The sequence below is a fragment of the Mastigoproctus giganteus genome, chromosome 12, assembly GCF_048544385.1.
Source record: "Mastigoproctus giganteus isolate SK-2022 chromosome 12, ASM4854438v1, whole genome shotgun sequence".
NCBI lineage: Eukaryota > Metazoa > Arthropoda > Arachnida > Uropygi > Thelyphonidae > Mastigoproctus > Mastigoproctus giganteus.
Window position 1 is genome coordinate 179,382,322 of NC_143586.1, and position 15,826 is coordinate 179,398,147.

Consider the following 15,826-nt stretch of genomic DNA (forward strand, 5'->3'; position numbering starts at 1 on the left):
GAAAATATGATTTACTCATTGTATTTTACTTTTTCTCCCCCATTAAAAATAAGTTACTATAAACAAATTTGCAAAAATGCAACAGACCTAATTGGTCCATTGTATTATGACTCAAATTATAACAAAAATAAATAAATAAATAAAATAACATAACATAACATAACTTGGTTTTAAAACTGCGGAACGGTATTACACTGTAGTCAAAAATTTAAACAAACTTGTAACTACTTTATTTGAAGCATTCGTAAGAACAGTTTTGGTGAAAAGTAAAAATTAACATTTTCATTCAATAAAAACACATTGTTTATCAATTCCCATTCCAAACCGCCTTCAATATGATTTATTGCAGAGAAATTATTTTCTGTTGTAGTTTGAAGACTTCAATAAATCTACACAGTAGATTTATTGAAGGTCTTCATGTGTGTACTACATGGTCGGCATAGTGAAATATGGTCCACCATGTTAACCACATAGGTCAGGAGTTTGTTTTTACAAGAATATAAAAATTAACCATACTTAGCCATCAAGCAGGCTTGAACCAATAGTGACTCATTATCATCACCACCATCACCTGTTTTATCCTCTTACATTTCTTGAATTTCTATAGGGGGAACTTCTCTGTATCATTTAAACATAATCTACTGATTTTGCTATTGCTGTCAACATTAATAAAATGAAGCCACTCCAGTTTGAGCTGAAAGCAGAAATGGCAGTATTCCAGCTATCACCTGCAACATTTATATCCTTTTCACTCTCTACAACACAATTTGTTACTGGAAATTTGGCTAACATGCTTTGATTGCTATTCTTATTTTTCACACAACCTGCATAAATTTAACCAAGAGGCAGCACCATCCTCCATGTACTGGATACACCTCTGTATGACTTGCAATATCAGCATTTCATTACAGATATATTTATTTTAGTTCTCTCCCCCCCCACACAATATTCTGACTAGTTTCCATTAAGAGAGCACTACCTGAAGATATTAAATGGATTGGATTCAAGAACCCTTCCTTTAGTTCTCTAGTTATTGACTTCATAAGCACATTGAAATGCTACATACTTGGGGATTTTTCATTCTTTAAGCTATTGATTCCTGATGAGAAGGAACACCACTGCACAAATTCCTTCTTTACAATTTCCATGGCATGTTATTTGATTTTTTTAGTATTTTATTTTATACAATTGGAACCCTTTAAAAGTACTATCTGAAAAGGAAACAAGAATATACCAGCAAGCCAGCAGCACAACTACAAGTCCTGCCCCACTCGGACATGTTAAAAAACATGTGGGAGTGGGGCAGGATGTAAAAAAAACAAATGATACTAATCATAGGTATCTTCAATCCCCCTCCTCCCAAAGTAGTCGTGGACCATATCACGGCTGCAGCAAGAATTGGGTGCCCCAAATAGTACCCTCTGTTTTGTGGCTAGAAGGATAAGCAAGTGCACTTTTGATGATGGCACTTATTTACAGTTTTACCTGATATTTTGTTTGAGAATAATTGTGCCAAACCAAAGTTAAACTCTCATATAACTAAAATTTTTGATTATCCAACTGCCCTGAAGTCAAATGGAAGACAAATATTTACTGGAGGCTCCTATGCATAAATTTGGAAACATAAATAAATAATGATAGTCTTAACTCATTCATGCAAAATGACTCGAGTATTGTAGACTGAAAGAGTTCCATACACATTTAAGAAGTTTATAATGAGCAAGGCTGCATATTTACTTAAATTTAAACAGAGAATATAATAATACAAGAAAAAACCAACTCAAAAAAATTTACCTGCATCCCCTATATTACCACCTCTTGCTTTTGCAATGGAGTCTAACTCATCAAAGAACAGAACACATGGTGCGGCTGCTCTCGCCTACAAAATATGAAATTAGCATGTTAAAACCGAATGTATTAGATGTCATGTGCAAATCCATAAAGAAATTTTATTATTTTTTTGAAGAAGTATTCTGCACACCAACAAGAACAGATATGTCTAACCTATTCTGTATAAATACCTTATCAAAGACATCCCTGACGTTAGCTTCTGATTCTCCAAACCACATGGTTAGTAACTCAGGACCTTTGATAGAAATGAAATTAGCCTGACATTCATTGGCAATGGCCTTTGCTAAAAGGGTTTTTCCACAACCTGGAGGTCCATAAAACAGCACACCCCGAGATGGCGTCATTCCAAACTTTAAGAATTTATCTGGATATTCCACTGGATACTGTTCAAAATAAGAAAAACACAAGCTGATTTATATTTAAAAAGCAAAATAACAAAAAATGTAAAACAGACTTGAAATCCTTATATATATATATATATAATAACTTAATGTAAAAAACTTTTTTTGAACTGGTGGTGGGGGAGCATTAGGTCTCTCTCTGCACCTGCAGTGAATAGAGTGGAAAATTCGCAGGAACTTTCTTTTTTAAGGGTCTGTTGTTAAACCTATACTGTAAAAATTCACCCAGTTAGACCAAATTTATTGGTTCAAGGGCAAAATACAGAAGATGCAAAAAAAAAAAAAAAAAAAAAGAGATTTAAAAGTGGGTATAAGGTTTATAATATTGAGATAATTGAATATCAGAGGTTGGTCCTCCAATGTGATTTAATTGTAATCTCACTCAAAAAGAAGCAACTATACCAGTATGATAATGAGCACATTCAATAAAAATACAGTAAACCCCCACTATTCGCAGTCGCTGATTTAATATAAAATGAAACCTAAAAAAAATGTGAATTTTAATTCGCCGTGAACATTTTCCGCCATATAAAAAACATGGGCGTGGCTAAAATTATCTTTCCTGGTCAAAACAGCGCTGAGTGGGTGGGTGGGGGGGGTGACAAAATCGCGAGCGTGAATGTTTCTCGCTAATTCTTGTTCAGTATGTATTATGCACTTGTCATGGAAGGTTTCGTCGTTTGCTTTTAATTTATATGCTTATAAATTGAATAAATTTATCATTTATAAATTGATATGCTTACAAAAGTGAAAAATCTACAGTTTTGCAGTGTGTTAGTATAAACAGACTTTTTCGAGTGTGTTAAAGGAAGAAAGTGAATTTATTGTGGACAAATTGTTTTCTAACCTGTACAAAAATATGGCCACGAATAACAAGGGAATTGTGAAAAGATCAAAGAAGGTGATGACATTAGAGAGTAAAATTGAGTAATTAGACAAAATTTCTAATGGTGAAAGTGTCTCGTCAGTGGCAAAACATTGTAAAATCAATAAGTCAACGGTACGATCAATCAAGAAATCGGAAGAAAAGATCCGCCGTAGTGTCTGTGAAAACGCGCTAATTGCGTCAAAAATTTGCTCTGTAACTTGTAATGTTAAATTAGAAAAATTGGAAAAAGCTTTAAATCTGTGGATAGAAGACCGAACACAAAATAAAATTCCCTTAAGTTCACTCATCTTTTGTGAAAAGGCAAAACACCTTTATCAACACTTTAGCGAAACTGGTGATAGAACTGGCGGGATAAGTTTTTAGCTATAGCAAAGGCGCTGGATTGAAAGATTTGTTTGAAATTTCTAATAAATATTACATTTAATATTAAATTTTCTTATTTTCATTTCGATTCCTTATGCTTGCATTTCACTACGTACTGTCTATGTACATAGTCATATTATGAAGGTACATATAATACATACATAGACAAAATTTTAGACTAGTTTTGCTTATATATTTTATACTTTGGAACGGAACCCCTTTATTACTATGGGAGCCATAACTCAGTATTCACGTTTTCGGTATTCGAAGCATTTCTCAGGAACGTAACTGTATACCTTACTATAAGAAGGGCATTGCAGTTGAAACAACATATGGCTGGGAGGAGGGATCCATTGCTAGCAGCAAAAACAGATGTCGTAACTGAATTTATATATATATATATATATATATATTTTGTTCTAATCATGACCTATTCATGTCTAACCTATTCTGTTTAACTAGAGTTTGGAAATAAAGCTTTCAGTTAAACCTAGCTGAATAATTTTTTTATTTGAAAGAACTGATGGATGGATGGAATGGGACGGTTTTTTTTTTGCTGATGCTATATAAGCTTACTTTCTTGCATCATATGCTTCTATTAATGCTAATTTCATTATTCTGACCTTTTAACTTTTGGATTAATTTTATAAAACATTAAATGAAGAAAAGAAATCACTATTATAAAATCTCAAATGGCGGGCGTGAATATTAAATAACAGTAATGGATTAAAACATGCCAATAGGTTTGAAGACTCTCTACATACATACACACTATTTCTAGTATTTGTATATTTTCTGTACATTTCTGTTCTTAGTATGGTTTTCCCAATTTATAACACAGGTGCGGGAGCAGTGTACTTCCGTCATTGGCTGACATCAAGTTATATCTGAAGTTATTACCTCTTCACTTCATATCCTGTCTGTACAGGAAGGGAGGAGAGTTATGCAGTTAGGAAACACAAAATCTATGGCAGTGCATCAAGTTGACATGGTTGGCCAGAGCAATGTTGGCTCAGTTTGGTGTGACACAAGCACTGGAAAAGCAAAAATGAGAGTAGAAGTGTGTTAGACCTGACTGATGAGTACAAAGAAATAGTGGGCCAGTAAATCAGAATGTCTTATAATGGGGATTTTAACTATCCAGATATTGACTAGAACTTCTGGGTTTGTCACTAACACTGGCAAGACTTTAGCAGATTTATTGGATGACTATTTTCTACAGCAGCATGTTCAAGAGGAAGCCACATTTTGTTCTAATCATGACCTATTCATGTCTGTTTAACTAGAAGTTGGAAATCCAGCTTCCAGTTAAACATAGCTGAAACGTAATTTTTTCAAACCATTTATATTCAGCATACTGTATATATATATTTTTAATTTAATTTACAACCTATAAAGGGCATTTTGCATGTGTTTTCGAATTAACCGGCCATTTGTTTATCTGGCCCGAGGTTCGGTCGCACAGGGGCTGGTTAATCGGAAGCCTACTGTATATATTAATATATATAGAGTAAATGTCACAGTAAAAGGACTGCTGTAAATCCAGAGAGTTAGCAACTATGAATGAGTTTCAGACACAAACAACAAAAGCAAAATACCATTTATACATTCTTGCACTAACTGTTTATGATTTTCTTTCTTTGTGAGCCAATACATTATGTATAGGCTACTCTAAAGTAATTTGTTGTAGTAACATTTCTGTCCAAACTGTTTTGTTCAAATAACTTAAAGCACTAAGGGAATTCATTTGGACCTGTAAATACTTTTTTATAGTATAATTTTCATTAGATGGTTTAATTTAATTTACTGTATAAGGGTAATAAAAAAATAAATATAAATAAATCTATGCTATGGTGACAACACAGGGCCAGAGGAATTTAAAATAGAGTAAAATATTACTTCTTCTTCTTTAATGCTGCCGAATGGCGTTTGCGACTTCGTTTTGATATTGTTCTCTGTCTAGCGCTGCGTGTAGAATTTGTGCTGTTGTCATGTGAAGCCAGGTGTTGATGTTATCTAGCCATGCCATTTTCGGTTTGCCTGGGCGTTTCTTGCCTTTGATCTTTCTCTCCAGGATGAGCGGTAGTAGGTGATATTTTTGTTGGTTCCTAGCAATGTGACCCAGGTATTTGCATTTCCCGCTGATGATGGTTTGGAGCAGGTCCCGTTCCGTGTGAATGTCCTGCAGGACCTGTACGTTGGTTATCTTGGCTGTCCACGGGATTTTCAGCATTCTTCGGTAGAGCCACATTTCGAAGGCTTGGAGCTTTTTTGTACTGGCTGATGTTAGAGTCCAGGTTTCTACACCGTAGAGCAGTATTGGCCAGATGTAGCATTTCAATGTGCGTAATTTGAGCATGATGTTCAAGTTTCTGTCGGTGAGGAGGATTTTCCACTTGGTGAATGCCTGCCTGGCTTGTTCAATTCTGCTTTTGATTTCGGCCTCATGGTTCAGCTGGTCATCAATGAGTACTCCGAGATACTTGAAGCGGTGTATTTGCTCTAATTTTTCATTGCTTAGTTTGATCGTGATTTTGCTTGCAGTCCTGCTGACCTTCATCACCTTTGTTTTCTTTTTGTTGATTCGTAGCCCCCATGCTTGGCTTTCTATGTCCACTTCGTTCAAGATGGTCTGTAAATCTTGTTCTGAATCCGCTATTAGTGCTGTGTCATCGGCATATCTTAAGTTATTGATGTAGTGTCCATTAACTTTTATGCCGATGTTCTTGTCAGCCAGTGTTTGGTCGAAGATCATTTCCAAATAGATGTTAAAAAGAATGGGAGATAATGGACAGCCTTGCCGGACGCCTTTTTTTAATTGGAATAGGGTCTGTCACGTCGTTGTCATAGCGAAGCCGGGCTGTTTGATTCCAGTAGAGAGTTGTAATAAAGTTGATATCGTTGTTTTCAAGCCCAAGTTTTCTCAGTCGGTCAATTAGATGGTCGTGGTCTACTGAATCGAAGGCTTTCTCGTAATCAATAAAACATACATACACATCTTTTTGATGTTCATAGCACCTTTGTAGCAATATTTGTAAACAGAAAATGGCTTCTCTGGTGCCTAGTCCCCTGCAGAATCCGAACTGTGTGTGTTTCCTAGTGCACTTTCGCACTTACATCTTATCCTTTGCTGAATCACCTTGAGGAAGACTTTTAGCACCTGGCTCATTAGACTGATCAGCCTGAAGTCTTCGCATTTCCGGCTGGTAGCCTTTTTTGGTAGGGCCATGAAGATGGATTGGAGCCATTCGGATGGAATGTCGTTGTTGTAGATTTGATTGAACCATTTCGTTAGTTGTTGGATGTTGCTGTAGTCTAGTTGTTTCAGCAGTTCCACATGAATCTGATCAGGTCCACAGGCTTTGTTATTCGGATGGCATGTTCCACTTCAGATGTTAATACGTGGAGATTGTCTTCCTGTGTTTGTTGTTGCTTTTCTGCCGGTTTTCTGTTGGTGCCGAACAGATTGTATATATAGCTCTTCCAGGTGTTGAGTTTGACTTTTTTGCTTAGTATAGGTTGATTGTTGTCCGTATATAAGCTTGGGATAGGAACCGGTTTTTAGATGTTTCCAGCTTCTTTAAGCTTCTTGTGCAGGTTATAGTTGTCATTTTTCTTGATTAGGTCTTCGATTTCTGCACACTGATCTTCCATCCATTTTTCCTTCGCCTTCCGGATTTCCTGTTTGATCTTTTGTTGTATTTCTTTGTATTTTTCCCGGTTGTTGTTGCTTTTGAATGTTCTCTGTTCATCCATTAGGTCTAGTATGTGCTGGGCCATCCACTGTTGTTTCTTTTTCGACACCTAATGTCCTAGCAGGGTTTCTGCTGTTTCATTGATGCACTGTTTGAGTGAACACCCGAACGCTTGCACGTCTGTTGTTACTGCTTCGATCGATCTAATTCGATTCTTTTTGTTGTGCTTGTGCGTTTGACTGCTCGTAATTTGAGACTTAGTGTTGCTATTACTGGGTTATGGTCTGATGATATGTCAGCTCCAGGGTAAGTTTTTGCCTTGAGGACACTTGACTTATATCTGATGTTGATTAAGATGTAGTCAATTTGGTTCCTGACGATATTGTTGTCAGAGTCTTGTGGTGAGGTCCAGGTGTATAGTCGTTGAGGTGGTAGTTTAAACCAAGTGTTGGCAATGCTAAATTTTTCTTCTTGGCAGAACTGGACGAGTCTGTCGCCTCGTTCATTCCGTGTCCCCAAGCCATGTTCTCCAACTATGTTTTGTAGCTTTCCTTGACCGATTTTGGCATTAAAGTCACCGAGGATGACCGTAATGTCGTGCTTCTTCAGCGACTTTAAAGTGTTGCTTAGCTTTTCGTAGAACAATTCAATTTCTTGATCATCTTTGTCCACTGTTGGTGCGTAGACCTGGAGCACATTCAGCTTGTGAATTCAGGTTGTGAAAATATTACAACATTGTGAAATTGCACAATTCGAATATAAAGCATGCAATATTTTCTACGAAGGTAATATTAGTAAAATTTAAAATTATTAAAATACAAAGGTAACAAATATTTATTAAACCATTTTTAATGTTTATAATTAAAAAAAAAACAAACAAACAAAAAAAAAAAAAAAACTTTACCTGAATCATTTCCTGTAGCTCTTTCTTGACATTTTCTAAACCTCCTATATCTTCCCAGGTAACATTAGGTACCTCAACAACTGTTTCACGGAGAGCACTTGGACTACTTTTCCCAAGTGCCCACTGAAAAATAGTTTTTAATAATCTGTTAAGATAGTCTGAGGCATGATTTGAATCTCAAACCAAAAATACCAAACTAAACTAAACTAAGAAAGAAATGCAATGATAAATGCAACTCCATTCCCATGTAATGTTACGTACATAAAGCAATAACTCACACAGTGCAGTTTCAATCAGTACGGGATTAACTAGTGCGGTTTATAACCTGTGACTGATTAATTTTGTTCTTAGACTACCTCATTACTATTTGTATTTATTATTTTTCTAACTAATCATGCATAATTATTTCTAATATAAAAAATCCTTATGATACTCAAGTATCACCCATTGAAACTATTCAACGTTTAGAGCTGATTTAGTCAGTACAGTAGGTTTTTTCCAACACATTAACCACGCTGCACAAGGTATTCCTGTACTATATTATAAAGTCACTTTTGTATTGTTATAAAGTTATAATTTGCAAACGTTTGTAAATAAAAAAATTTAATATAAAATTTAAATATGCAAATAAAAACACTAATATTTTACTACTATGGAATTATGGAAAAGAATATGGAATAGCTTTATTGTAGTTTGTACAGTGATGCAATGGCATCTTTTCTAATTTGACTTTCATTTGAGTAATTTCCAAGTAATTTTTAAGAAAATGACACTACTTTATAAGATTTATTGTTGAATTATTACAAATAACTAAACTACTAATTGGAGGGAAAAAAAAAAAGTGTGTATGTGTGTAATAGACTAGACAGCAGCATTCAAAAAGGGTTCCCACTCACTGGCATTGGGCAAAGCAGGAGGAAGGTGGGAGATTTTCAGGAAAAAGAAAAGTTTTTAAGCCTTAAAATTAAATTTCACCAACATTTTTTGTTCAAATACAAACTTGACTGGAACTTGTGGGTTGGTCACTCACACACTAGTTCAGACTTTTGTGGATTTATTGGATGATTGTTTTCTGCAGCAGCATGTTCAAGAGGCAACCAGAGAGAGTAATACTCTTGATCTGGTTATCAGCAGTGATCATTCGTGTATTAAGAATTTGCAGATAAAGGAACCACTAGGTGGCAGTGATCACAGTGTACTGATGTGGAATTTACTTAAATATTTAATTACCACCAGGGGTAAAGGAAAGGGTTTTTGCTTCCGTAAAGGTGAGTACAGTGGTCTCAGAAAGTTTTTAAATTCTGTACAGTGGGATCAACTGACGATGTTACCAACAGTAAATTCTAAGTGGGAAGCATTCAAGGAATTAATCGTGGATGCTACTGAAAGTTTCATACCTATTAAGAAATATTGTTCAAGGTTTAGGCCTAAATGGTTATCAAATAAACTAATGAGACTCTTAACAGAGAAGAAAAATGCATGGGATGCGTATAAATTATCAAGCAACTCAGAAGCCTATTGCAGAGATAAGCTAGTCTGTAACCAGGTCACAAAGGAGGTTCGGCAGGTGAAGGCAGATTACGAGAAATCCTTGGCAAAAGATGCTAAGAAAAACAGCAAGGATTTCTTTACTTATATAAACTCTAAAAGGAAGGGGATAAATCTGATTGGTCCACTTGACATCGATGGTTCGACTGTTGATGATCCTGCTCAGATAGCAAACAAGCTGAATGAGTATTTTGCATCTACATTCACACATGAGGAATTATTAAGGTTTGAAAATGGCAGAAGGTTATCAAATTGCAGCAGGATACTTAAAGATTTTGTAATAACTGAGAGCAAAGTGGAGGAGAAATTGTTGAAGTTAAACATAAAAAAAGCACCTGGGGTGGATGGAATCTATCCAGTTATATTAAAGGAGGCGGCAAAGCAACTAAGCAAACCCTTAGCCACAATTATGAGAGCATCCTTGGACTCAGGGGAGGTTCCCACGGACTGGTGATGTGCAAATGTATCCCCAATTCACAAAGGGGGATCGAAGGGTAACACGAGTAATTACAGACCAGACAGTAACTTCTGTTCTGGGTAAAATAATGGAGTCACTAGTTAAAGTTGCATTGCAGGATCATCTAGAAAAGACTGCAGCAATAATTCAGACACAGCATGGGTTTGTTAAGGGAAAGTCGTCTGACAAATTTGATAGGATATTATGATGTGGTCACAAAGGAACTGGATGCAAAAAATAATTTTGATATCATATATTTGGATTTCAGGAAAGCTTGTGACACTGTTGCACATGGAAGACTATTGTACAAATTGGAGCAGAATGGTATTAAGGGTAATTTGCTACAATGGATAAAAGGATGGTTAAATGGGAGAAGACAGAGGGTGGTAATCAATGGGTGCTGCTCTTCGTGGACTAATGTTATTAGTGGAGTCCCACAGGGTTCAGTGTTGGGTCCACTGTTGTTTTTTATATTGATGAAAGTATATCAGGCTTAATGTCAAAGTTTGCAGATAATACAAAGGTTGGCAGGGTTGTTAATGGCAGTGTGCTACTGCAACAGGATCTAGATAATTTGGGCAGATGGGCTAAGAAGTGGCAACTGAAGTTTAACCTTAACAAATGCAAAGTACTGCATATGGGTAGAAGTACCCCAGAGAAACGTACCAACTGTGTGGTACTACACTTAAGGTGTAGTACCACACAGAAAATGGTAGAAAATGAAAGACCTGGGAGTAATTGTGCAATCAGATATGAAGTTTTCTGAGGAATGCAGAGAGGTTGCCAGGGTGGGTCATGGGGTTTTGTCAATGATATATAGGAATTTTGCTAGCAGGGAAAAGGAGGTGATTGTCCCTCTGTATAAGGCAATGGTCAGGCCACGCCTTGAGTATGCATACAGGTCTGGAGGCCACATTTTAGGAAGGATGTAGATTTGCTTGAGTGTGTACAGATTGGTGAGGGGAATGAAGGGATCCTCTTACCAAGAGAGGTTTAAGTTCTGCAAATTGCAGTGGCTGGAGACTAGGCACCTGTGCGGTGATCTGACTGACGTGTATAAGGCCTTAAATGGGTTGAGTACGCTGAAATCTGATGGGATCTTTCCACTTGTTCAGATTACGAACCTAAGGGGACAAATTCAAATTAAGAAAGGACAGATATAGAATAGATGTGCGGAAATTTGCCTTTAGCCAGCGGGTGGTTAATTGCTGGAACAAACTTCCATCTGTTGTTGTTGTAGAAGTTGATAGGTTGAATAAATTTAAGGAGGAACTGGACAGGCATTTCGAGGGAATGGTGTGATTTTTTTTTTTTTTTGGCTGATGCTGCATAAGCTAATACACTTGCTTTCTTGCATCACATGCCACTACTACTACAAACTTGACTACCTAACCTATCTGGTATATTTCCATCTGGAAATCATCAAGTAATTACAATTTCTTCAAGAAATGTACTATTGCAGACTTTGCCCCTTTTCAGAAATGGTGATTAAAAGTTCTATTTACAACAATGGGTGACTTGGCTGTCAAGGTAGTTTCCAATGCTTCATCAGAAAAAGATCTGAACTCGCTTCCCCCCCCCCCACACCTGGCCAAATATTCCTTCACATTTAGCTATGAGGAATTGTTAAAGTGTCAAGCATGATTTGCTACATTTTAAGTTTTCTTGTTCATTTCTGTTATTCTTCTGTGTCCCTTTCCTAACCAAGAAACATTATACATCAGTTCTTTCCTTCATAGTAGCTTCAGGTATGGTTTATTGCACTGAAATTTACAGAATTCATGCTGCAAAACATTTACTGCTTCATCTATTTTGCTTTAATTTCAACAATAACAAGAAGTATGAGAATATTAATCCACAAAAATTTCAAATTTTTACAACCTCTGCATTCATAAGAACATTAATTTTCAATGGAAACTTTGATGCCATGTAATCAGATGCACAAAACAGAAGAACTGGAAAGGCCTTCATCCTGCAGTGGATTGAAAATGGCTGATGATGAATCAGATGAACAATGCCACACTAGACACACTCACAACGCCAGTAGAAATGCTGATGACCAAGCTGGAATCATCTTTGTGATTCTATCTAGTTTGGTAGTCTACTTCGAACATGGACATGGGAGATTCTTCTGCATATCTAAGGGTAAGAACCTCAGCACAATGACTTGAACTGTGCATTCAGATTTTCAAACAACATTTAAAACTAGCAATTATTCAAGCCAAAAGACAGGAACATGAAAAAAAACTTTCTGTACAAGTAACAATAATGTGCCTAAAGTTATCAACTTGCTTGACCTGAATAGCCTATTACTATCAAGTATTATATTTGTTATTTAATTTTACCCTTGCTATTCCAGTTTTTAAGGCCTATGAATTATCAACACTCATCAACAATATGTTTTCTGGTTGTTCAGATGTCCAGCATTGAACCCTGTAGAATCACCTTCCGGTGCTGGCACACTGAGAGCAAGCTTCATTCATTTTTTTCTTTCTTTCTTTTTTTTTTTTTTTTTAACTACAAAAGGTCACCACTATCCGTAACAACTGAAAATGGCCTGTCTTCTTAGTCCCCTCTTATTTCCCCATGTGCAATTTTACTAAGAATACCTGCTGGTTTTGTTTGTGTACAAACACATTTTTTTTGTCATTTTGTTATCAGGAAACATATTTCTGAACAACCTGCCTACATGATTAGCACAACCCAGTGGAATGTTACATTTAAGTAACAGTTTGGAATTTCAATAGTCAATAAATATATCTAGCTTGATTTTCCTCGTGCCATTCTTTTCCTGATTTAATAATTTGCAAATGTATCTAAATTTAAATTAAAACATAAAGATGGATGTTAACTCCATTATTCACTACTCACCCGGAAATTATCCATTGTAACAGCCAGAGAATTGAGAACTTCAGCATCAATTTGGTCATCTTCCAAGTCGATGAGGTCCATTTTTTCTCGAATCTGTTGAAGTGCAGCTTCTGAACAAAGGGCTGCTAAATCAGAGCCAACAAAGCCATGCGTCTCTGCAGCAATCTATAACATTAATGAATGATTGTACAATAATTCAAATGGCATTAAAATTTAAATGACAGAAGCAAGAAATTATGAAATGTTTTCAATTTTAGAATTTCACAGGATTTTTTTTTTGTAGATCAGAGATTATGGGCCACCAAGAATTTTCAAAAATGGTTTGCATGATCAATAAACAGTGTGCAGGCTGCATGAATTGGTTTTTTTTTGTTTTGACAATGGTGAAGTATAGACTGTCATCTATTCAAAAATATGGATTTTTTTTTTTTTTTTTTTTTTTTTTTTTTTAAGGATTATGAGAGTTATGTCCATAACAGTTTTTTGGGAAAAACAAAACTGTTCTGAACAAAGTGTATAGTTATAGTGCTAGTCAATGACCAGGTTTTAATCAACTCAGTAAACATATTGAGTTTATCATAGTGAACTATTCATAAGAATACACATCAAGGCTGGCTCTATTCTAGGATCAAACAGGCTTCATAAGACCTCTAGTCAATATGTTTGAATAACGCTTTTCATTAGAAACACAGTAGAAGATTTATGTGAGATAACGTCAAATGTAAACTTTTTTAAATTAAACTTCATAAGCAAATTAAAAGACACAGATACAAACTGATTTTTTCTACTTTGTTAGGAAATTATTATTGTTATTATTTTTTTTTAATACATGAAAGAATAGTGATGTAAAGAGTTTAGGAACTTCTTTCTAAAATTGTGAATGCAATTAATGTAATACTTATTGGGAGACTATTGTCAGGAAAACAGATAACTTTTTTTGTAAAAAAGACAGGATTGACAAGCATAGTATTAATATCAGTAACGGCCGCATGGTGCAAGAAAGCCTATGGCTTATGCTGCACCAGAAAAAAATAAATAATAAATAACTAAATAATAATTAATAAAAAAAAAAAAAGAAAAAAGAAAAAAAAAAAGGAAATTAAACCTATCATCCTATGCGCTTCCCTTACCCGAAAGTACTATCCAGATGACCTTTGAATTTCCCCAAACTGTCAGCCTCTACCACCCATGAAGGCAACTTATTCCAGTAATTTATAACTCGCTGGCTAAAATAAAACTTCCTGCAGTCCAATCTAAACATTTCTCCCCGTAACTTGAATTTATATCCCCTAGTTCTAGCATCATTTATAATCTTGAAAATTTTGTCCTCATTCATTTTACTGATGCCTCTCAGAGCCTTAAACACCTCAATCAAATCTCCTCTAAGGTGTCTAGTTTCCAAACTCTGCAACCCACATATTCGAAGTCTTTCTTCATAAGGACGCCCTTTTGCCGATCTCACCAGGCGAGTTACCCTTCTTTGCACCCTTTCAAGAAGCTCGATGTCTTTCTTTAGGTGCGGGGTCTCCATACTTGAACACAGTATTCCAAGCGTGGTCTAACATAAGCCTTATATAATGGGATTATCATGTCCCTATCTCTACTTGCAAAAGTTCGATAGATCATCGATAGGACACCATGGGCGTTCCTTGCAACCTGTTTACAATGCTCAGAGAATTTCATGTCTGACCGTATCGTAACACCCAAGTCCCTTTCCTACAGTACTAGGTTTAGTTGAACACCACCAAGTGAATAAGTTTTTTTGGGATTACTGTTTCCCAGGTGTAATACCTTACACTTTGTTGGATTAAAGCACAGCTGCCATTTTTCTGACCATTCTTGAAGTCTATCTAGGTCTCTCTGAAGAAGCTCAGCTTGACAGTCTTTCTTCATAAGGATGCCCTTTTGCCGATCTCACTAGGCGAGTCACCCTTCTTTGCACCCTTTCAAGAAGCTCGATGTCTTTCATTAGGTGCGGTCTCCATACTTGAACACAGTATTCCAAGTGTGGTCTAACATAAGCCTTATATAATGGGATTATCACGTCCCTATCTCTACTTGCAAAAGTTCGATAGATCATCGATAGGACACCATGGGCCTTGCAACCTGTTTACAATGCTCAGAGAATTTCATGTCTGACCGTATCGTAACACCCAAGTCCCTTTCCTCCAGTACTGGGTTTAGTTGAACTCCACCAAGTGAATAAGTTTTTTTGGGATTACTGTTTCCCCAGGTGTAATACCTTACACTTTGTTCGATTAAAGCACAGCTGCCATTTTTCTGACCATTCCTGAAGTCTATCTAGGTCTCTCTGAAGAAGCTCAGCTTGACAGTGATCATTAACTACTCTACCAATTTTAACATCTGCAAATTTAGACATCACACCCTCTATACCTTCATCAATGTCGTTTATGAAAATTAAAAACAACAGTGGTCCTAATACTGATCCTTGGGGAACCCCACTTCTTACATCAACCCAATCTGAGGAATAGCCATTTATCACAACCCTCTGCCTCCTGCCCTGAAGCCATCCTTCTATCCATCTAAGGATTTTCCCAGTGATTCCAACCTGTTCCAGCTTATAAAGCAACCGCTCATGTGGGACTGAGTCAAAAGCCTTGCTGAAATCTAAATAAACAATGTCGAAAATATTCCCTAAATCCAGCTCGTGAGTGACCCTTTCAAAATAGCGAACCAGATTTGTTAAACATGATTTTCCCTTTACAAAACCATGCTGAGTATCCTTCAGAATTTCAATTCGATCCAAATGATCCTGAATTCCACGCTTGATCATTGCCTCCATGATTTTCCCTACTACTGAAGTCAGACTGACAGGTCGATAATTTC

At 36.2% G+C, this 15,826-nt stretch overlaps 1 protein-coding gene across 1 annotated transcript in view; it reads right to left on the bottom strand.

Moving 5' to 3' along the window:
• The window catches only part of TER94 (Transitional endoplasmic reticulum ATPase TER94), a 351,159-nt gene that overhangs the window by 121,466 nt on the left and 213,867 nt on the right, over window positions 1-15,826 (bottom strand). The window contains exons 11-14 of the mRNA XM_090386402.1: window positions 12,980-13,144; window positions 8,104-8,226; window positions 2,022-2,234; window positions 1,795-1,879 (exon numbers count right to left, since the gene is read on the bottom strand). Coding sequence (XP_090242528.1) covers window positions 1,795-1,879; window positions 2,022-2,234; window positions 8,104-8,226; window positions 12,980-13,144 — 586 coding nt within the window. The remainder of the gene's footprint in view (window positions 1-1,794; window positions 1,880-2,021; window positions 2,235-8,103; window positions 8,227-12,979; window positions 13,145-15,826) is intronic.